The 24,687-nt window shown below is 42.3% G+C and overlaps 1 protein-coding gene across 1 annotated transcript in view; it reads left to right on the top strand.

Annotated features, from left to right (window-relative positions):
• Positions 1-24,687, top strand: part of LOC138304104 (arf-GAP with SH3 domain, ANK repeat and PH domain-containing protein 1-like) — a 1,221,419-nt gene that overhangs the window by 272,320 nt on the left and 924,412 nt on the right. Inside the window, exon 2 of the mRNA XM_069243851.1 lies at positions 10,171-10,243. Within this exon, the coding sequence (XP_069099952.1) occupies positions 10,171-10,243 (73 nt within the window). The remainder of the gene's footprint in view (positions 1-10,170; positions 10,244-24,687) is intronic.

The following is a 24,687-nucleotide window of genomic DNA, read 5'->3' as shown; positions in this document are numbered from 1 at the left end:
GGTAACTGACAGCTGCTCTTATACGAAGGTTTACTTGCAGTTACACAAAAATGTGTGTAATCTTTTTTGTTGCAACGTACAAACAAGATTGCTGTTTTTTTTTATCTACATGATCGGTATATTACATTCTAATAAAAATGAAGTGTCCCGTTAATTGAAATGCGAGGGCGTTAGCCTTTTTTTCTTTGCGCAGTGAAATCATTTCGCTATTAAAACCCTGTTGTCTCGGAACCCCGTTCAGACTGCTTCGAGGCAATTCAGACATACCTGTCCCAACCTTCGGGGTTGAGGCCTTTTACGCCCGATAATCTGGGGCTTGACCTACTATGGCCCCTGGACAACTCGGCCAAGCACTTGGGCCCGTATTGAAACTTTTTCATGCAAAACTGCGCTAACGCACTTTTGCGTGAAAAAGTTTACCGCCGGCTAGCGCCATTCCAGGGCATCAGCCGGGCCCCATATTTAAGGAATGGCGCACGCTGGTGCTAAGGGTGGGCTAATGTTGGAGAAAATGACGTTAGCCGGGTGGGGGTGGCGGTATGGCGGAAGGGGGTTTTGCACTGAAAAATGATGTTAGGCTGGATAGAGTAAAAAAATAAATAAAATACTCTAACTAGTCTAGCGTAATTTCTTAATGGAAAACCTACCATACCACATGACTCCTGTCTTAGAAAATACAGGAGTCATGTCCACCACCCCAATGGGCAGCGCAGGGGACAAGGGTCCCCTGGGCATGGCCATTGCACCTGGTACCATGTAGGGGGGCCCATTTCAGGGCACTTTTAAAAATCAAACCAAATACTTACCTATATATACCTGGGATGGGGTCCCCCATCCTCCTTTGTCCCTCTAGTGTGGGTGGGGGTGTCCCTGGGGCCTGGGGAGGGCACCTGTGGGCTTATTCCGTCGTGTTCCACCATGGAAATAGGCCCACAGGTCCCCTAACGCCTGCCCTGACCAAGGCGTTAAAGCAAGCTAAGAGCCATTATTTAGGCCCGCCTCTCTCCTGTGCACCATTTTTGCACAGGAGGATAAATAAGGTGCTAGGGCCTTAGAGTAATTTTTTGCCCGGGAACGCCTACCTTGCATCTTATTGACGTAAGGTAGTTTCTCGCTACCAAAAAATGAATAACTCCAATATTTTTACGTTAAACGAGTCTTGCGTCAAAATATAAATATGGAGTTAGGTTTTTGTTAAATTAGCGTACAAAAATGATGCTGATTCAGCATAAACAGAGTATACATCTGGGCCTTGACTCTTAATGATAACTCAGGTCGGGCAGTCCAAAGCTTATTTATAGGGGGATTATTGGAGGAGTGAACAAAGGCTCACAATTAAAAGAACCGTCAATGGCAGCAATAAATGATTGCCCAGTTAAGTACTTCATTTTATGACAACAGTAGTATTTATATACCAAACAAACTGAAATGGAGCTTACACAATGCATTCAGACCCCTGAGATGAGAGCTCTAGTGCTACGTGCGCGGCACAGTGCTATGTATTAACTTGATGTAGGCCAAGTACAGTGACTCCAGTGACACAAGTAAAAAGGTCTGTTCACTTCTACTGATCACTACATGGTATGCTGCTACTACTGTGCACATACTGCTTAACTAGTGGCAAAGGCATTAGCCTTTCACCACTATGATGGTGGCTCTTTGGGAGGCACTCCCGGCCCAACAAGACCGCAATATGTAAAACAGACCTACGTCATTTTGCACACACATGATCTGTGTTTCCTGTGACGACAAAAATCTGCACCATGGACCCAGACATCAGTGCAGCTGGGACGCTTAGGGTGAGGGTACACATCTGTAGGAAGTTGGCTCTGTATGTGCTATTTCAAAGTAAGGAATAGCATGCACAGAGTCCAAGGGTTCCCCTTAGAGGTAAAATAGTGGTAAAAAGAGATAATACTAATGCTCTATTTTGTGGTAGTGTGGTCGAGCAGTAGGCTTATCCAAGGAGTAGTGTTAAGCATTTGTTGTACATACACATAGACAATAAATGAGGTACACACACTCAGAGACAAATCCAGCCAATAGGTTTTGTATAGAAAAATATCTTTTCTTAGTTTATTTTAAGAACCACAGGTTCAAATTCTACATGTAATATCTCATTCGAAAGGTATTGCAGGTAAGTACTTTAGGAACTTCAAATCATCAAAATTGCATGTATACTTTTCAAGTTATTCACAAATAGCTGTTTTAAAAGTGGACACAGTGCAATTTTCACAGTTCCTAGGGGAGGTAAGTATTTGTTAGGTTAACCAGGTAAGTAAGACACTTACAGGGCTCAGTTCTTGGTCCAAGGTAGCCCACCGTTGGGGGTTCAGAGCAACCCCAAAGTCACCACACCAGCAGCTCAGGGCCGGTCAGGTGCAGAGTTCAAAGTGGTGCCCAAAACACATAGGCTAGAATGGAGAGAAGGGGGTGCCCCGGTTCCGGTCTGCTTGCAGGTAAGTACCCGCGTCTTCGGAGGGCAGACCAGGGGGGTTTTGTAGGGCACCGGGGGGGACACAAGTCCACACAGAAATTTCACCCTCAGCAGCGCGGGGGCGGCCGGGTGCAGTGTCGAAACAGGCGTCGGGTTCGCAATGTTAGTCTATGAGAGATCTCGGGATCTCTTCAGCGCTGCAGGCAGGCAAGGGGGGGGTTCCTCGGGGAAACCTCCACTTGGGCAAGGGAGAGGGACTCCTGGGGGTCACTTCTCCAGTGAAAGTCCGGTCCTTCAGGTCCTGGGGGCTGCGGGTGCAGGGTCTCTCCCAGGCGTCGGGACTTTGGATTCAAAGAGTCGCGGTCAGGGGAAGCCTCGGGATTCCCTCTGCAGGCGGCGCTGTGGGGGCTCAGGGGGGACAGGTTTTGGTACTCACAGTATCAGAGTAGTCCTGGGGTCCCTCCTGAGGTGTCGGGTCTCCACCAGCCGAGTCGGGGTCGCCGGGTGCAGTGTTGCAAGTCTCACGCTTCTTGCGGGGAGCTTGCAGGGTTCTTTAAAGCTGCTGGAAACAAAGTTGCAGCCTTTCTTGGAGCAGGTCCGCTGTCCTCGGGAGTTTCTTGTCTTTTCGAAGCAGGGGCAGTCCTCCGGGGATGTCGAGGTCGCTGGTCCCTTCGGAAGGCGTCGCTGGAGCAGGATCTTTGGAAGGCAGAAGACAGGCCGGTGAGTTTCTGGAGCCAAGGCAGTTGTCGTCTTCTGGTCTTCCGCTGCAGGGGTTTTCAGCTGGGCAGTCCTTCTTCTTGTAGTTGCAGGAATCTAATTTTCTAGGGTTCAGGGTAGCCCTTAAATACTAAATTTAAGGGCGTGTTTAGGTCTGGGGGGTTAGTAGCTAATGGCTACTAGCCCTGAGGGTGGGTACACCCTCTTTGTGCCTCCTCCCAAGGGGAGGGGGTCACAATCCTAACCCTATTGGGGGAATCCTCCATCTGCAAGATGGAGGATTTCTAAAAGTTAGAGTCACTTCAGCTCAGGACACCTTAGGGGCTGTCCTGACTGGCCAGTGACTCCTCCTTGTTGCTTTCTTTGTTCCCTCCAGCCTTGCCGCCAAAAGTGGGGGCCGTGGCCGGAGGGGGCGGGCAACTCCACTAAGCTGGAGTGCCCTGCTGGGCTGTGACAAAGGGGTGAGCCTTTGAGGCTCACCGCCAGGTGTCACAGCTCCTGCCTGGGGGAGGTGTTAGCATCTCCACCCAGTGCAGGCTTTGTTACTGGCCTCAGAGTGACAAAGGCACTCTCCCCATGGGGCCAGCAACATGTCTCTAGTGTGGCAGGCTGCTGGAACCAGTCAGCCTACACAGCTAGTTGGTTAAGTTTCAGGGGCACCTCTAAGGTGCCCTCTGTGGTGTATTTTACACTAAAATGTACACTGGCATCAGTGTGCATTTATTGTGCTGAGAAGTTTGATACCAAACTTCCCAGTTTTCAGTGTAGCCATTATGGTGCTGTGGAGTTCGTGTAAAACAGACTCCCAGACCATATACTCTTATGGCTACCCTGCACTTACAATGTCTAAGGTTTTGTTTAGACACTGTAGGGGCACAGTGCTCATGCACTGGTACCCTCACCTATGGTATAGTGCACCCTGCCTTAGGGCTGTAAGGCCTGCTAGAGGGGTGTCTTACCTATACTGCATAGGCAGTGAGAGGCTGGCATGGCACCCTGAGGGGAGTGCCATGTCGACTTACTCATTTTGTTCTCACTAGCACACACAGGCTTGTAAGCAGTGTGTCTGTGCTGAGTGAGGGTCTCTAGGGTGGCATAAGACATGCTGCAGCCCTTGGAGACCTTCCTTGGCATCAGGGCCCTTGGTACTAGAAGTACCAGTTACAAGGGACTTATCTGAATGCCAGGGTGTGCCAATTGTGGATACAATGGTACATTTTAGGTGAAGGAACACTGGTGCTGGGGCCTGGTTAGCAGGGTCCCAGCACACTTCTCAGTCAAGTCAGCATCAGTATCAGGCAAAAAGTGGGGGGTAACTGCAACAGGGAGCCATTTCTTTACAACATCCTTCACCATGAAAGGGACTTTTCATGTCAACACCCATATGCGCTGGGGAATAAAACAAAATTCTAGCTTACGCATCGAGAATTTTCAATTCTATTAAGGACACGGAGGCGAGGATTATGCTTTCTCTTTCTTTACTGTCTCAATACAGCAGCCAATCAAAAGATAGTAAAACAAAAAAAAACATGTTTTGTAATGGGTCACATGTACCAATCACCATCCGAGACCCCTGTCCATAAATAGCATGATCTCTAATGTCACTTCCTCTTTGTCAGATTCAGATAAACAACAAACATCCGAAACAAAACTTCTTACAGACTATTTCTGTGATCATCAGAACCGGATATCTGGAAAAACACAAACTGAGCTCAACAGGAGCCATATCCAGAAGCAACTTCCAAGGAAAACGAATCCCATAACATGCACGGAAAAGTGAGAAATTCACGTAGCCTTCTGATCAGAACCTAGAGTAATAACTTTCAAGAATACATTAATCAACAATTCTGTAAGCAAATTTTAAATAAGATAAGGGAGGACAAAAATACATAATATAAAATAATCATATGATACTGACAGTTCAATACAACTATACATCTTATAAAAGACATATAAATTTATACATGGAAGGGATAACCCTCGCCTCCTTGTGCTTAATAGAATTACAAATTCTTGACGCATAAGCTAGAATTTTTTTTTATTCTATTTCAGGACCGGAGGCTCTGATTATGCTCATTTAAAGCTGTCTAAATACCACAGTAGCAACATCCACAACAGGTTTATGATAAAAGTTACGAAAAGTAGATTCGGAAGACCAATCTGCTTCCCTCATAATATCATCTAAACGAGAACCTAAAGCATATGTCTTGGAAGCCATAGCTTCTCTAGCAGAATGAGCTCCAAATTGTTTGGTAGCTATACCTGCTCCATTCATTAACCATTTCCTCCATCTCGATAAAGTGGCTGAAACTGGCTTAAAAGGTTTCTGTAAGGATATTCATAATTGACCTTTAGCATCTTGCCTGAACTCATCTGTAACCACCTCATAATCTTTCAAACATTGGACTACATATAATTTCGAATTATCAGTAAACATTGGAAAAGTTTACTGACCTGCAATTAGTCTGAGTCCTTCTGGAAATGGTAACAGTAACACCTTCATGGGAATACACCCTTCCAACCAAATCCAAAGCCCTGACGTCTGATACCCTTTTACAGGAAATCAGACATAGTAACATAGTCAATTTTGCTGAAATCTGTTTTTGAGAAAGATACCTATTGGAAGGCCAAGGGTCTAAAAACCTCAATATGATGTTCACATCCCATAAAACAGAATATTTGGCTTAAGAAGGATTTGACAAGCGTATACCTTTCAATACTTTACAAACCAGGGGGTGTTCTCCTACAGGCTTTCCTTCAATATGTATATGTCCAGCCGAGATGGCTGATCTGAAATTATTAATAGTTCTATATGCTAAGCCTGAACCTGCGAGTTCAACTAAAAAATTCACAATCAACTCAACGTCTGACCCCATGGGATCGATACCTCTTCCGTCACACCAGCTACTCCATCTGCGCCAGGCTGATGAATATCTTTTATGAGTGCCTGCTGCCCAAGGCTGATTGATGAAATTTGCAGCTTGCTGAGAAAGACCTGGGGAATTCCATCTTGACCTGAAATGATCCAAGCCATCAATCCCAGTTTCTCTGACATGATCAGTGGATGTTGAAGGCCCTCCAGTCTCATCAGAAGATCCTGACGAGGAGGAATGAGAAGCGGGGGAGCACAAACTAAATGTAGAGCAATTGGGAACCACGGTCGAGCTCTCCAAAATGGGGTCACCAAGACAATCTCTACTTTCTGTCGCCGTACATGAGACAGAACCCTGGAAATCATCAGAAATGGGGGGGAAAAGCAAACCCCCGAAGCTGCGTCCAATCCTGGAGAAAAGCATCTGTCGCCAGACCCAGAGAGTCCGGACGTCAGCTGAAAAATTGTGTTATCTGAGAGATGAGGCGAGACACAAAAGATCCACCTTGCAAGGGTCCCACTCTCTGATTATCTGAAGAAACATCTTTGGATCCATTCTCCAATCACTGGAATCCCTCAGAAATCTGGAATTCCAATCCGCTATTGTGTTCTGAACACCCAGAAGATATTCCCCTAAGACAACCAGTCAATAACTGAGGCAGGAATGCCAGAAGTCCTTGGCAATCTCTGCCAGAAGCCTGGACTTTGTCCCCCCTAATTTGTTGACATATCGCACTGCTGACATATAGTCCATCTTCAACAATATGCAGCAGTCCGTCTTCTGAAGGGATAGACTCTTGATGGCACAAGAGCCCGCTAGAAGTTCCAAACAATTGATGTGAAGAGTCTGTTCCAAACTCAACATCGACCCCCTGTCACTAAGGAGCCGCGACGGGCTCCCCATCCCCAATGGCATCTGGCATCTGATTCGATCACCACCTCTGGGTGAGAACCAAAAATGTCACTGCCGTTCCAGACTTCCATGTACTGGAGCCTCCAATGAATCTCCGACTTCACCTCGTCGGTTAATGGAGTCAGTTCAGAATAGCTCAGACACTGTTGCAAATGTCGGATCTTGAGTATTTGCAGAGCACGCTAGTGAAGGGGAGCTGGAAAGATGGCCTGAATAGATGAGGCTAGAATGCCCACTAATCTGGCAATCTTCCTCAATGATACAGTCAGACTGATCAATGCAGACCACAATTCCCTCTTGATATGGCAAATTTTCTGAGACGGAAGAATACGTTGAGCGGACTGAGTCTATCACCTGAGCCGGATTCAACAATAACTTCTGTACATTGATCAGGAAACCCAGATCCTGTAAGAGACTGATGGCCCAATCTAAATGAGTCAGGAGAGATTGGATATCCTGAGCCATCAGTAAAATGTCGTCCAGGTATATGATCAAACAAACTCCATTGGCATGCAGACGTTCCACCACTGGTCTTAACAGCTTCGTGAAGCACCAGGGGGCTGACGATAGGCGAAAAGTTAGCACATTGAACTCTAGGCAGTGGCCCTTCCACAGGAATTGTAAAAACCTCCTGTGTGGGGGAAAAATGGGAATCGAAAGGTAAGCATCCTTTAGGTCCAGGCGGACCATCCAGTCCACTAATAGAATATCTCTTAACATGTGAATCCCTTCCATTTTGAAATGTCTGTATAAAATCCAAAAACTGAAATCTTTTAGATTTAATACCAGACGATGACCCCCGCTTTTTTGTCTACTACAAAAATGGGGCTGATAAATCTGAACTGGTAAGGAGAGGAAAAACTTACTGCTCCTTTGTGGATCAAAGCTTGAACTTTTAAGTCTATAAAGGTCTGATCTGCAAGGGAAAAACACATTTGAAGAGGGGGAGCTAATTGCTTTGGAGTACCGATTAACTCCAGACCAAAACCTGTGAATGTCTGAAGAATCCAACGATCCCCAGAAATCTTTCTCCAATTCTCTAGAAACAATCCCACTCTGCCTCCAAGAAGTACCTGAGAATGTGGTATAATGCTCACCTGAGTAACCAGCTTCTTGGATCACTCCTTGTTGTCCCCTTCGGGGTCCTATAAGAAACCTGGAGCATCCTCCTCTGATGAGAGTGGGGTAGAAAGGAGAGTAAGATTGGTCTCCATACCAACCTCCTCTCCCTCCGGGGTAGTAGTTCTGAGGACTTGCGAAAGCGACTCGACCAGTCCCGATAAAAATGCCTCGTTTAAACACCTTTTTGAGGGACATCTGTGCCTTGTCGAGTGAAGAGAATGTAGAACAGAACCTAGCCAGCTCTTTAATAAAGAAGGAGCCAAAAAGTAAACCATCTGCTGAAGGACCCGCCTCAGAAGAAGCTAAATCATTTAGTTTAGGATCAATGCGCATAAGAATGGACTTTCTGCGTTCAGAAGAAATTGCACAATTTGTATTGCTCAGTTGGCAAACGGCTCTTTGAGCCCAACAATCAGTACATCAGTGTCCACAGGAGTTTGATTCCTTGTCGAGGAAGGCCATATCAAGAATCTTACTCAATGTGCCAGACAAGTCAAGTAACTTATCTTGGCAGTTACTCCAAGACCTATCTAACCCTTTTCTAGGGTTCTTAGCAATTTTGTTCATGAAGGTGACCATGGTAGGGTAAATTTCTGGAGTGTCAGTAACCTTACCATCTAGGTCTGGTCTAGGACATTCAGCCTGAAGGCGTGATTGTACCTCTTTATCCTTCGAATATTGGATTGAACATACTTCACCACTTCTGGGGAAGGAACCCAATTGGATGCTCTGGAGTGAGTAATTTCGGTACCGTCAGAATCCAGGACCTAGAGAGGAGAAGCTTGCTTTTTAGGTTTCTTACTGGGACCGGGAGCATCTGAGTCATCGGAATCATCCGAAGAGGAGGATTTATCGATGAGGATGGAGAAAAAGCAGAATCGTTTTTAGAACTATAGTCGTGTTAATTGGCCTGTTTTTGTCCAAGTTTCTCAAATGCATCAGCATGGACATCCCCTGAAACCGTATCAACTCCCTTGTCCAAATTTTTTGATTTTGATTTGGACTTCAATTTAGCCCCTTCATTTTGAAGTTGAGGTTCTTGAAGCCATCCCTCGGAGCGGGCATAATCAAACAGTTGTCAAGAAAAAGGTCCTAAGGCCCTCACAAGGGCATCATTGACAGACAGTTGCACCTTAGTATCATGGGCTTCCACGAGGTTTATCTCCAGTTGATTTCCAATTTCTTCAGGGTAATAGCTGATTCATGCTCATCCCATTGAGCCATTCTCTTGTGTGTGTGTGTGTGTGTGTGTGTGTACGTGTGTGTGTGTGTATATATATATATATATATATATATATATATATATATATAAACAATTCAAGGAAATACAGAATAATATGATAAGGGGAGTGCAAAAACCCCTGACAGGCAGGAAATGCCCAATAAAGTGTGAAGGGAGCTGCCTGTAATGCACTCTAGGCCAAGCCTCTTATATTTTTACTGCCCATGTTTTTTTTAACAAACTGAGCATCAGGGAGCATAAAGAGGGAAACAGAGATGGGCTTCTCGTAGCCCGCGATGCACACGCACAGGCGATCTCTCAGAAGAACGAATCTGAAGAGACCGGCTCGTAACTCTACAGTGCGACGCCACGAGGGAGGGGAAAAAAAGATAGGACTACGCGCTGAACGCATAGACCGCTCCACGAAGGGCAATAAAATCGGTGCGAAGCTGAAAATAACTAAGCATGCGAAGCGCTAACAAAATAATGATGTGCGAGCAGAATCACTTCACATATGAAAGCGGATAATGAAAAATGCATGCAATATCAAGTACTATACATTTCAGAAAAAAACATCAAGTAATTAGAGTGAATACTTATCTGCTGTGGAGCAGCAAAGAAAGAGGAAGTGACATTAGAGGTCATGCTACAAATGGACAGGGATCTTGGATGGTGATTGGTACATGTGACCTGTTACATAGCATCATGGGTTTTGTTGTTTTTTGTTTTACTGTCTTTTGATTGGCTGCTGTATTGAGACAGTAAAGAAAGAGGAAGCATAATCAGAGCCTCCGGTCCTGAAATAGAATTTGAGGCCATTGGATAGCTCTGAAAAGTAGCATTATATTATTTCTTAAATAATAATCTGGGTGTTTTGTTGCTTTTAGGCACTGGATGCAGATCGAGCAGTGTTGCAAAAAATGAAGAAAGCTGCTAAGGCAAAGCACCTATCAGGGCAAGGTAAACACCATTTAATTCAATCTGTTGTTGACATGTTTAATGTAAAGGAACTTCTTTATGAGCAGATCATTTGTATTTTTGTTTTTGGGCCTGGAATCTGAAAAGTACTTTAAATGCATTTTTGTGTACTCTCTGGAGAGATTTTGATCTTAATATGAAAAAGTTGCAAAATGGTGGCCATTTAAAGTCCCTTCATTGATTGTGGAAAGGATCTTTTTCACCTTCCTATTGTTTACAGTCTATGATAAATTATGTAACATGTCCATTCACCTCTGTGCTGTTGGCAATGAGTCTGTCACATTTAAGCATGGCAAAATCTGTGTGAAAATAACCAAGTTAGAGTACTGTTCAATGGGTCAAGCCAATATTCTGTTTCTCTATGGTGTAAATAGAAAGGGGTTATGAGTAAAATAGAACACATATTCATAGTAGGGATCTGACAAACTGGGTATGTATAAACTGAGAAACCATTGAGGGGGTCCTCTCTTTGGTGCCTATCAACAACATCATTTGTTCAAGACCCGGAAACAGTCATAATTCAAAGTGTCCAGTGAAATATTTTCGGGTTAGTAGGTCTAACAATTCAGATGTGTGAGACCTGTCAGCCTTAGGGTAGTCTTCCCCTAAACCTTTTGCCTTCATCCATTCTATTTCTGCTGATCTTGTTTTTTTTTGGCCCCAGGACTCTGTGTATGTTACCACTGCTAACCAATGCTAAAGTGCTTGTGCTCTCTCCTTTAAACATGGATGAATTGCCAAACAAATTGGCTTATTTCATTTATTTGGAAGTCTGTAGTAAAGTGGTACTACATGTACACAGGGCTTATGAATTAAATGCTACTAGTGGGCCTGCAGCGCATATTGTGCCACCCACTTAAGTAGCCCTGCAAACATGTCTCAGTCCTGCCTGTGTGTGCAGTTTTAAACTGCCAATATGTCCTGGCAAAATAAACCTTCTGTCATGATCAGTCAATCCCTTTTAATACATATATAGGTCACCCTCATGCTAGTCCCCGAGTAGCCTGAGGCAGAGTGCGTAAATTCAAATAGTTGGACCCGTACTTAATGTAGTTGAAATTTTAGTGATGTCCCTCATTTCACAGAAATCATCTATACGTGACCGTTTATGCATTGTTACTCAAAATACTAATAGTTTACTTGTAGAATGATGCACTGAGAAGTCATTTTAAAAGTGCATTCATTTAGACGAATGTTAGAAACCCTGGTGGTATCAAAGTTTAATTAAATGTTAAATGTTTAATTAAATATTTGAAGGATTTAATGAATATTATTATATAATTTAGACTCTAACCAAATAGTGTATATTGAAACAATATTGAATTTCTAATGATAAATGAATTAAATACGTGTGAAAAAATAGAGAAATGCAGTTCTACATTATACTGAGTGAAATGTATTAACATTTAAAATTATTGCAACATTAATAATTATAGAGAATTGTTAATGTTGAATTATGTTTGCATATTAAAATGTTATTATTAGAAGGTATTAATTAAATGTGCTGTTTTAACTCCCTTACATTAGCCTCAGGGGCGGCTCCTTGGCTAAGGCGGTGGAGCATTGCCCCACTGGTGTATCCAAAAAGGAAAAATAAAATGATAATAACATACATTATGTTGTTATCATTTTATTTTTCCTTGAAGGGCAGGGCAGGGCTGGGATGGAGGGAGGGGCCTGAGGAGGGCTATCTGCATACAAAGTGTGCAAGTTCCCTACCCAGCTGTATACAACAGCCAGGTAGAGAACATGCACAGGCTCCTATTGCCAGCCTGAGTGGTGAAGCAGGCTGCTCAGACCAATCACAACACTGCTTACAGCGTGATTGGCTGTGGTCCTGTGAAGCCGGGAAGGTGGAAGAGGAAGGAGGGGAGACAAAAGTGTCTCCCCTCTAAGGTAAGGGTTTTTGTTCATTTTAATGTATTTTTTTAACCCCCCCATCCCTTTGTGCTCTGCCCCGCCCTGCCACCCCTTTTCAGTGGCAGCCACCACTGATTGGCCTAAGTGAGGTCTGCTAGGCCGTGAGTTTCGTGACTGAGCAGATAATGCTGATTCATTCTGTTAACATGAATTTTCGTTATAGAGTTCCTTCCTATGAGAAGATTAGTTTGGCAATAAACTCATATTGTTATACACTAAGAGAGATGCAGGTATTTGACCTTGTATGTGGAACATCCTGGACTGTGGACTAGCAAGTTAAACATTTGTTTCAATCTCGTGTGGAGCCACATGAATGGATGCCATTCTCATGAAAGACCTGGTAAGAGGTAGGATTGTTTCAACTTGGAGTTGTGTGATTGATTGCTAGTGGATGATGTCCCTTTAACGTCAAATGAACTGTTGCCCTGAATGAATCAGATTGCTGTATGAACTTTGGTTTATCAATGACCAGTTGGACTTTGGTCAGATGCAGATTTTTCCATTGGATTGAGAGTACCCAAGATTCCCGAAGGTTGAGCCCTTTGGAGAAGTATCTTCCTATTTGCCCCTTTGACATTCTTTGCTAAGACTTAAAGATTTTCTTCATAACCCTTTACAGAAGAGCTTCTGGCATGCTGACTCTTTCCCTTTTTACCTATCTTATGCCCTCCTTAGTTAGTACCCTGTTGCCAGAGATTAGCTTTTCCCAAATTCTTTTTGCACTTTTTGTTCTTTTTGTATTTTGCCCGCATGTTTTGCCCCACGCATGTTTTCCCTTCAATCTGGCTAATAGTAGGGTTCCCTGTGCCCAGCAAAATTTAACTTCAATGATTTGATTTGCATTGATACTTGCCAAACCAAAATTTAGCAACGTTTATTTTCTGTGTCTCAGATTCTCTTGTTAATGTTTTCCATCCTGCTTGGAGAATGCTTCGTTTTATTAATGGTAGCTCGTTTGAACTTATTTCTTTGGCAACCCTTGGTGATTTTGTATCTTTATAACTTTGTTTTTCAAATTGTTTATATGACACTAAGCTTGAGTGTGTAATAAATCCATTGACTTTATTCCTGACTGGTCAAGTTTCACTCATTGTATAATTGTCAAAGCTACAGCTGGAAAATGTATCTCCGTACAGCTTTGAAGTGTTTGAGTTCCTACCCTGTAATGTGTAGACAGGTTGTTGATTTTTACTTGCAATATTTTGCAGTAGGTGTGTGTGAGCGATTGTGTGAGAGACAATTGTGAAGCGACTGCCATACTGAAAGAAGTGAGTGTGAAGTCAATGTGTGCAGTTCTGATATAGGTCGGTTGGTGTGAAGCCATGCTTGTAATGGTGAACAGTGCTGCTTTGCTATTGGTTGAGAACATCAAGAGAAAATGATTGTGGTGTTGAAGTTACTCCCTGATTCAATTTAAAGTTATAGTGATTAATTGAATTTGAATAAAAATAAAAATGTTCAAAGTTTTGAAGAGTGCGTTAAGTGGAGATGTGTTTATTCCAGTGAGAGAGGGTATAGAGATCCCACCTGAAGGAACTCCAGGTCATTATGTGTCATCTTTTAAAGGAGTTCATGCATGTTTGTGGCTTGAACAATGGTGCAAAATTACTGAGAAAGAAGGTGCCTTAACATTTCCCCATTATGGAATTTTTAATGTGAGAATTCTAGACAATCTGAGGCGAGTGATTTAAGAGATGAAACTGCCTCAATGACCAACACGATTTGAAGCCCTTAGCTTGAGAGAAAATTACAGATAAATATGAGAACAGAATGCAGAAAGTAATAAACACACTTGCAGAGGCTAGATGGGACGTAGAGCAGAAAATGTGGAGAACAGACATTATTGAGGGAGTCAGAATGTACCTAGCTATTTCAAATGAAGAAGGTGAAAGCGTTAAACCTAAGACTAGAAAAAAGACAGGAAAGGCAGAACAGACAACCAAAGCTGAGGATAAAAAGACAGCAACATAGGAAAGTGATTCAGATGATGAGTTTTTAAATCAGATCTTAATGAATCATCTGCCTCTGTACAATTCAGTTGAGGTCAGAGCAAGAAGTGAAGCAGCACAAAATGTAACCCCAAATGTGCCAAATGCTCCAGTTGCACAGATCCTGAATCAGATAGTGGTAAGTACGCCTGCAAGTTCAGTACACAGATTCCTGACATGAATCAACCAGTTCAAAATGTCAATACAGTTCAGCCCATACCAGTCCAGTTGTGAACCAGGTTGTGCATAATTCTAATGTGAACCAGACATTGCAGTCAGCCTGTGCAATACCATCTGTGCAAAATTATATTCCGAATCAACCTGTGTCAATGTTTAGTCCAGTTCAGTCAGTGCTGAATGTTTTTGTACTGTCTTAACAGGACAGAGTGTAGGAATGACAATCCCTCAGAATCAGACAAATCATAAGGATCTACATACATTAACATTTCCTGTGACTGTAGGTCCTGTTGTTCCTTGGTATGCTTCAGGTATGTCTGGAAGGAATGCCCACTCAATAAATGTCCAGACTGTTCTTGCTGCTACTGTTAAATCTGCTGGGATATCACCAATTGGTATGCAGAGATCATTATATTATAGCAACTCAGAGATGAGAGACAAACTTCCCTTGTTAGACCGGTAACCCCTACACAAATTGCAGATCTAAACCTATGACAAGTCAGACAAGATTTACTCCTGATGAAAGGTTTCCTCAGGAAACCCCACTCTATTTTGTTCCCAGACCTGTTCAGATCCCAAATGTAAATTGCAGCACTCCACAAGGATGAATACCCTTTAATACGCCAGAGAAAATGTCAAACTTTAATACCCTGAGTCAGCAAAATGTAGGACCAATAAGAGCAGGAGTATCACAGAATAATAATAGTTTGCGAGGTTTCACTGCACAACAGCTGACTGACTGGTTAAGAAATTTGAGTGCTGAAGGTGCAATGCAAGAACAGAAGAGACCATTGAATGTGCCCAAAATGAAATTGGAATTAAATTAAATGATTTTAGGAATGTTTGACACAGCCCAATAGAAAACTTACACAGGAGACGAACTGCGGTTTGTGTACAAAGACATTACCAAATGTGCAGGACAGGCTTCTGAGAGATTAGCTGAAGTAGCAGAGTAATATGTTGTGGATTTGGAGAAATCAACCCCCCCCCCCCCCCAAAGAGAAATTAAAGATTGGAGTTTATTGCAAAAAATATGGTTAACATGAGATCCCCGAGAATGAAAATACACATTAAGGAATTGATTACGTACATTCAGAAATGGGGAGCAGTAGATAAGTGGTAAGGTAGATGGGCAAAGAAAAGAGATCAGAAGAATGCAAAACCAAATGTGTCTCTGGCAGGACCAAGTCAAGCCATGGACAATGTAAAAATGCTGTTGATGCGAGAAATACCAGGTGGTGGTTATGTTCACGTACCCTGGAGTAGGAGTGATATTTTGTCATTTACAAATGATTACCTGAGATTGAGAGAGAAACAAGTGGAGTGGTACAAGAAGACAGAGATTCGGGAAACTTGCAAAATGCTTGTGGGAAGGTTTGAATATGTTGTTTGACATTGTGATTCCGACTTATTTGCGGACTGAATGGAAAGTGAATGTCGATTGGCCTGATTGTGAACCTCGATTAGATCCAGTCACAGGTGCAATATTTGAAGAAATGACAAGAAATAATTATTTTGGCTGAACTGTTGCCATGGGGAACACGTTCAAGACTAATTTGTATATCGCTGGGTCCAAACTGGGGTGATGTGGTGAGCAAGTGAATTGATGGATTAAACCCAGATCTGTGACTGGGGTGAATGTTTGATTGGTTCCTCCTTCTGTCCATCATTTGTGTTTGTTTGCTTGTGTCACCCTAATTGCGCTGGGTATGCCCAGATGTGGGTTCCAGGCTCACTATGCTACTGGATTCAAGCTAGCCTGACTGATAAAAGGATGATACCCTGAAAGTGGTCCCAGGATGCTTGTTTCTGGTCAAGGAGGACCTGGCTTGGCAGTTCGGGCTGGACTGTTTCCATGGGGAACAGGGTCAAGACTGATTTGCATATGGCTGGGTCCAAAGGGGGGTGGCGTGGTGAGAAAAAAAAGTGATGGATTAAACCCAGATCTGTGACTGGGAGTGAATGTTTGATTTGTTCTGCATTCCACATATCTTTTGTGTGTGTTTGCTTTAGTTGCCCTAAGTGCTCCGGGTATGCCCAAACATAGGTCCCGGGCTCACTATGCCACTGGATTCAAGCTAGCCTGGCTGATGAAGGGGGATACCCTGAAACTGGTCCCAGGATGCTTGTTTCCGGTCTACGAATGGCCTAGCCTGGCAGTTTGGGCTGGACTGTTCCCAGTGGGAACAGGGTAAAGGCGCTGATTTGCATATGGCAGGGTCCAAAGTGGGTTGGTGTGGTGAGTAAAAAACTGGTGGATTAAACCCAGATCTATGACTGGGGGTGAATGTTTTATTGGTTCCACGTTCAGGCCATCATTTGTGTTTATGTCACACTAAGTGCACTGAGTATGCCCAGACGTAGGTCCCAGGCTTACTATGCCACTAGTTTCAAGCTAGCCTGGCTGATAAAGGGTGATTCCCTGAAATCGGTCACAGGATGTTTGTTTCCGGTCCAGGTAGGACCTGGCCTGGCAGTTCGGGCTGGACTGTTCCCATGGGGAACAGGGTCAATACTGTTTTGCATATGGCGGGGTCCAAACTGGGGTGGCATGGTAAGCAAAAGGATTAATTGGGGTTTAACCCAGATCTGTGACTGGGTGAATGATTGGTTTCTCATTCTGACCATGATTTGTTTACTTGCTGTAATATTGTGAAGCAGTACCTGGATATTACATTGTACCCAATGTTAACATATAATGATTTGCACCAAAGATTTAAAAGACACAGTGACACCTGAGGTTTCGGATTTTTCAGGAAAAGAAATGGGCTCAACTCCTTTGATGAGTCCTCTTAAAATAACAGTGAAGCCATATGCAGTGTATCCAAAAACACCCCCGTATAACATGACACCTGAGAAAATTGCAGGAATCACTCCCCTGATTTATAGTCTATTTGAACAAGGTATTATGAAAGAGATTATAGGAAATCCATGTTACTCTCCCATAGTAGGACTGTGGAAACCAAATGGAAAGTACCACATAGTCCAGGACCTGAGAAAAGTGAGCAAGGTTGTCATTCCATGTGGTCCAGTGGTACGGAATCCTGCAGTGATTTTATTTTAAATTCCATGTGAAGCAGAATGGTTTACAGTGATTGATTTGTGCCAGGCATTAGTTTCCATACCATTGCCTGAGGAAAGTCAATTCCTCTTTGCATTCAAATTAGGCAGTCATGTTTTGGCATTGTGCCAAACTCCTCAAGAGTATGTGGAGTCACCATCCATTTTCAACCAAATCTTGAAAAAGAATCTGGAGTCCCTTAAGATGCCATATCACTCAGTCTTATTGCAGTACATAGGTGATCTGCTTATTGCATCAAACACCTGAGGAGCATGCAGGAGAGATGCAATAGCTCCCTTGAATCATTTAGGAAAGAGTGGACATAAGGTTTATCTAGCAAAATCGCCGGTTTGCAATAAAGCAGTACTGTATTGAGGTCACCACATTGAGGAAGGTGTGTGGAAAGTGTCACAAGAAAGACTTTCAGCAATAAAGACAAGAATCCTCCTGTCACACAGAAAGAAGTGTGAATGTTTCTGGGAATGTTTGGCTATTTTTGCCAGTGGATTCCAAACTTTTCCATTTTGGCCAAGCCTTTACAAAGGCTGACACCCAAAGATGTGCCTGATCCAGTACTGTTGGATGGCCACTGCATGCATGCTTTCACAGAGCTGAGAGAAAGCCAATGCTGAGACCCAGTGGCAGCTGCCGTAAATGTCAAGTGGAGGAGGCGGGGGGGGGGGGGGGGGTCTATGGGGGGGTGGACAATGAGGGAAAACAATAAAAACTATTTTTTAATTTAAAAACGTATCTTTCCAGATGCTCCAGCCGACTCCTGCTGCCTTGCTCCTCTTCTTGCGGTGTCCCAGCATTCACTGGGACACCAGTACAGGCTCCCCAGTAATCCTGGAGCAGCTTTCATCCTAAACATAGCATGAAAGCAGAGTCAGGATTGGTCTGAGCGGCTCAGGCTGCCACTAAGACAGTGTCCTGGGGTCTGAGATGGCCGTCCAAACACACATGCGTACTTAGGTGCACTCTCTCCTCCTCCCTCTTCCCAGTCCTGCCCCTCCCTGCACTGCTGGCAGAGCCAGCAAATTAAAAATAAAATGATATTATACTATCATTTTATTTTTCATCTACTGGCTCTTGGCCAGGGGGGTGACGCTCTTCCGCCATTGCGGAGGAGCCACCCCTGGCCAGCTCTGGGAATGCCTGATTATAACAAATGTTTTTCTTTGTCTTGCTGTGAGCAGGATGGATGTACTCTCTCAGTTTTGACACAGCTGCATGGAAATGCTAACAAGCCTGTGGCTTATTTTTCTGCCACTCTTGATCCTGTGGCTTCAGCGCGGCCTGTTTTTTTAAAGGCAGTCACTGCTCTGAGCATCAGCATAGAGCAGTGCAAAGGCATTGTTATGGGTCATCTCCTGAATGTTTATTCCCCACTCAGTGGAAATTCTAGTAACCTGAACAAAGACCAAATACTTAACCAGTGCACATTTGACCCATTATGAGCAAATTATTCTCGCATCTCCCAATGTTAATATCAAAAGGTGTACAATTCTGAATCCTGCTACGTTATTGCCAAATCCTGTTGAACATGTAAATGACCGTGAGTATGAAGTTGAGCATGACTGTCTTGATGTGACTAAATTATGCACCAAACCAAGACCAGACATTCAAGGTGTCCCCTTAAATGAAAATTACTGTCATGTTTGATGATGGCTCCTTTTTAAGAGAAGAAGATTATACTCTGATAGTTGGTTATGCAGTTCACACATTCTTAGGTGTGATAGACACCATGCAGAGCATGCTGTGTTTCTAAGCAGCCTAAAGTGACTATTTTCACTGATAGTATGGGTTTAGTGTTGTTCATGATTTCAGATAATTGTAGCCCCGGAGAGGGTTTATGACCATGTTTAGATCCCCTATCTGGAACGGTTATAAGATTTGCAATCAGTTGAATGCATGACAGCTACCTGCAAAAATTGCTGTTGTCTAGGTCACAGCGCTTGAAAAAATACTGATTATATAACCTTAGGTAATACATATGCAGATGAAGTCGCGAGATACTGTGCCTTAAGTTGTACCTCCTTTAGAGGACAATGGAATAATCCGACAAATGATGAGGCAAGTCACAATTTCCTGTTGACTTCTTTTGATGTGTGGGAAGGAGTTAAGAAATTACAAGAAGAAGTCACAGAGGAAGAGCAACATAGTTGGGTAATAGCAGGATGTGTCAAAAAGAATGAAGATGATATTTGGGTTTCAAGTGATGGAAGAACAGTGTTGCCAAATACCTTGTTATCACCTTTGGCTGGATACTATCATGGGCAGGCACATATAGGACGAGATGCAATGATCAGAATATTTAGACAGACATGATTTAACCCCCAATTCAGAGTGATTGCAGAAGCTGTGTGCTACAGATGTCACATGCCAGCAGATGAATGTAGGAAAACACACAGTTGTAACACTGAGTCATATAGGTAGAGCAGGAGGACAGGTCCTGCAACAGAATGCAGCTGGAGTTTATAGAGCTGCCTGTGTGCAATGGACTGAGATATATTTTAGTAATCGTATGGATTTTTTCCCACTGTGTTGAAGCCTACTCGACCAGGAGAAATGATAGTCTCACAGTAGCAAAGCTGTTACTTAGGGAACTGATTTTGCTATTTGGATTTCCGAGTTCTCTAGAGTCAGACCGAGTAACTCATATCAACAGTAAGGTCCTGAAATTGTTGTGTATGGCATTGTAAACTGAGCATAGATTACATTGTAGCTACAGACCTGAGGCTTCCGGATGTGTAGAACAGATTAGTAGAACCCTGAAGTCTAGAATGGCAAAAGTATGTGCATCCACCATTTTGAAATGGCCAGACGCATTGCCTCTTGTCTTGATGACTATGTGCAGTACACCTGGCAGAAATACTAGGCTGTCCTCTTAGGAGATTATCATGGGGTGGGCCATAAGATTAGCAGCAGTGCCTGCAAATGCACTTGTGAACATTACCGATGACTTGGTGCTGAATTATTGCAAAGGACTGGCTAACGTGGTTTGTTCTTTCTCTCATCAGGTTGGATAAGCTACAGCACAGCCGGGCAGGAGCTTTGCATTGACCTATGTCTAGGCGATTGGGTCATGGTTAAGAAGCATGTGAGGAAAAAATGCTTGGAACCACATTGGAGAGGTCCTCTTCAAGTGGTTTTGGTAACCACCACAGCTGTGGAGTATGCAGGTCTCCCTAACTGGGTACATGCAAGCCATATTTGCAAAGTTCCAGGTCCCCTAGATGATACAGCACCTGTTTCAGAAGGGTCTGTTACAGTGAGTGAGAGGGATCAGGTTACCCAAGTTGTTGGGACTGGACAAGTGGCAGATAAGTGTGGTCTGATGGAGTCTGAGCGAGTCAACACCAGTGGATGGTACAGAAGGGTCAAGACAGAATCAGTTAACTATTGCAAACTTGAATGCTTAAGAAGGACCAGTTGCTGCAGAGAAAAGAGCTGTGCCAGGAGACAGTTGACCTAAAGAGCACTTAATGCTTGCTGTACAAGTGCCTCAGACTGTTGCTGACGAGACTGAAGAGTTGAGTCAAAGTGACAGTGATGCTGAGGGTTGAGTAAACAGAAGGTCAAAAAGAAGGTGAAAGTACCAGGCCGAAGATACTTAGCACCTGAATGGACATATTGTGCTTCAAATTACTGGGAGAAGTAATTTGCAACCTTTTGCTTTAACAATTCAAATCAATTCTATAGTCTTAAGTTTGAAATTGCGGTGGAGCTAAACTTTGAAATCTCATTACCGCTTCATGAACAAAGACGTTACATTTTGAAAGTGATTACAAACTATGCCTTTATAAAATACATTTTCACTTTTAGTAGAAACCGCTGAGCGTTTGCAAGTAGAGAAAACTCCTGATGAATGTTCTAGAAGATCAAGAAACATTTGTGAATAATTTACAGTTTTAGAGAGACTATTTTTGATTGCTTGGTCACAATTAAAAAGGACTGAAAAAGACAGTGATACATTAAAGCTAATTTCCATTTTTGACTTTCGAATTTGAACTTTTTGGTCTAAAATTGGAGAACTCATGGAGTCGAATCAAAATAGAAGTAGTAAATGAAAATATATATTTATAGGTTTAGTGGTAGTGACAGTTATCATGATTATATTAATGCTTACTGGATTGAATTAGCCCATAGCAAGTGAGTCAGAGAAAATTACATCCACAAGTGCCTCAAACTTAGCAAATCCTGTTGCAGAGCAAAAATACTCTGTGCAGTGATGAGAAATATTTACACACTGATGGTTCTAGAGGTCATCTTTCTGCAAATGTGGATTACAAATTACTATATAAGTATGTAGATACGATGGAAGCTAGAGATTGGTATGTTTGCTCACAGTTGCCTTCATCAGTAAGTGATGGAATCACATGTCATAGTTTACCTCTTACCTATGGAATTACCTGTGGCATGTTATTAACACTGTTGTATCAGAAGGTGTATTGACAATACTTCTATTCAAATTATGACCTAATGTTCTCAAGTATCACCATCATGGAATATTTGAGTAGCATTTCAAAGATAAAAAGCATTGGCACAGTTGGAGGTTTCTTTGATCCTACGTTGACAATTGGTACAGTCTATGCCCACTAGAACAACTTGACTTGTATTGTTAGCCCCATAGAGAATGAATTCATTGGACAAGTTGAGGAGAGGAGAAGAACTATGAAAGCTAAAATATAAAAGGGAATAGTTTTACAACATTGGGGAAAAGATGAACCTCACAGAGTAGCTAGAAATCAAGGATACCTGACCTTAGATTGGCAACAGGTAGGAAAATTGTATACATGAGCCTAGATCAAAGTCTGACACATGTTTTGTAGTGACTAGTGACTGTAAACATGTGTTTTTATTCAAGAGTGTTTGGACATTTATGTAGCATGGACAAGATCCTGCCATACCAGGTGTTTATTTCATATGTGGGAAAAAAATGGCTATTACAAGCTGCTGAAAAAGCTGGTATGGTACGTGCTACCTGGAGTAGTTTTTCCGAAGATTTATAATGTGGACAATTTGAATGATCCAGTCTTGGATGAAAAACCAAACTCCAGAGTTTAAAGAGGAGCTAGTGCTTCAGAGATTTTGGGAGATATTTTTGGTGCCATACTTTCATCACTAGGAGTCATCTTGAATGATCTCAAGATTAGAAAGTTGTCAACAATAGTAGATAAACTGTCTGCAGACACTGCAGGTGCCATATTATTATTGGACACAGAAATGGTCGCTGTAAGATTAGTGGTTTTACAAAAGTGCCTAGCATTGGACATTCTTCTTGCAAGGGAATGTGGAGTTTGTAAAATATTACAAGCTTAACAATGTTGCACTCACATACCTGACAATAGTAAAGAGATAAGAAAATAAATTACAAATATGACTGATTTGAAACTGGACCTGAAAGAGATAACCGCGACGGGTGCATGGGAAGTAATAGGTAGTGTTTTTTCAGCTATTGGAAGGTGTTTTTTCAAATTTAGGGAGATAAATTATGGGTACCATTTTGAGACCCATATTGATAACAACTTTGGGTGCCCAAGCTGCAGTTGGTCTTTATAAATTAGCCAAGAAGCTGAAGGAGAAGAGAGCAAAAAATAGACAGAAAAAAAAGAAGAGATTGAAATGGAAACTAGGAGTACCGTATAGTATAGTAATATCAAGCAGTTAAATGACTTCAGAAGACCTTTTCTGAACAAGCCTCTGAAAGTTTCGAATTCTCTCATTAAAAATGAGAGTTGGAGTATTTTGAGATGGCATGATATGCCATCAAAGGTGGGGACTGATGTTGTCCAAATGTTAGTGCTGTCCCTCATGTCACAGAAATCATCCATATGTGACAGTTTATGCATTTTGTTACTCAAAATACCAATAGTTTGATTGTAGAAGGATGCACTGAGAAGTCATTTTAAATGTGCAATTGTTTATATTAATGTTAGAAACCCTGGTGATATTGAGGGTTAATTAAATGTCTGAAGGATTTAATTGACACTATGATATAATTTAGTCTCTAAACAAAAAGTGTGTATTGAAACAATATTTAGTTTCTATTGATAAATGATTTAAATACATGTAGAAAAAGAGAAATGCAGTTCTACTTTACACTGACTGAAATGTATTAACAGTTATATTGTTTAAAGTTATTATAATGTTATTATTCATGAGGAATTATTAATGTTGAATTTATAAGTTTGCATATTAAAATGTGTTTATTATAACATATTAATTAAATGTGCTGTTTTAACTCACTTGCATTATCCTAAGTAAGGCCTGCTAGGATCTGTGTTTTGTGACTGTGCACAGAATGCTGATTCATTCTGTTAACATGAATTTTCATTTCAGACTTCGTTCCCATTAGAAGATTAGTTTGGTAAAAGATTTCTATTGTTTTATACATAGAGAGATGTAGGTATTTGACTTAGGATGTGGAACATCCTGGACTATGGACTTGCAAAATAAACATTTGTTTCAATCTCATGTGGAGCCATATTGATGGTTGCCGTTCTCATGACAGACCTGGGAAGAAATAGTATTGTTCAACTTGGAGTTGTGTGATCAATAGCCATTGGATGATGCCCCTTTAACGTCAAATGAACTGTTGTCCTGAACAAATCAGATTGCTGTATGAACTTTGATTTATTAATGCCCAATTAGCTTTTGGTCAGATGCAGATTTTTTCTTTGACTCCAAGATTCCTGATTGCTGAGCCCTTTGGAGAGGTATCCTTTTTTCTGCATTTGCCCCTTCGTACTACCTTACTAAGAATTAGAGGTTTTCTTCCAAACCCTTTGCAGAAGACTCTTGACCGAGCTTCTGACATGCTGGTGCGGTCGCTTCTTGCCTATCCTTTACCCTCCTTAGTTAGTACCCTTTTGCCCTAGATTACCTTTTTTCTAATTCTTTCTACCCTCTTTGTTCTTTTCGTATTTTGCCCCATTTGTTTTGCCCCACACGTTTTCCCTTAAATCTGGATAATAGTAGGGTTGTCCCGTGCCCAGCAAATGTGAACTTTGATGATTTCAATTGCATTGATGCTTGTCAAAACTGAGCAACATTTACTTTCTGTATCTCAGATTCTCTTGTTAATGTTTTGCATCATCCTTGTAGAATGCTTAGTTTTATAAATGCTAGATTGTTTGTTTCATCACCTTGGGCAACCCTTAGTGATTTTATATATTTATAACTTTGCTTTGGAAATTGTTTATATGACACTATGAGTCTGTAATACATCCCTTGACTTTATTCCTGACTGGAGTTTTCCTTGTATGGCCACATTGGTC

This window comes from Pleurodeles waltl, chromosome 7 (genome assembly GCF_031143425.1).
Source record: "Pleurodeles waltl isolate 20211129_DDA chromosome 7, aPleWal1.hap1.20221129, whole genome shotgun sequence".
Taxonomy (NCBI): domain Eukaryota; kingdom Metazoa; phylum Chordata; class Amphibia; order Caudata; family Salamandridae; genus Pleurodeles; species Pleurodeles waltl.
This window is presented reverse-complemented; position numbering and strand designations above follow the sequence as displayed.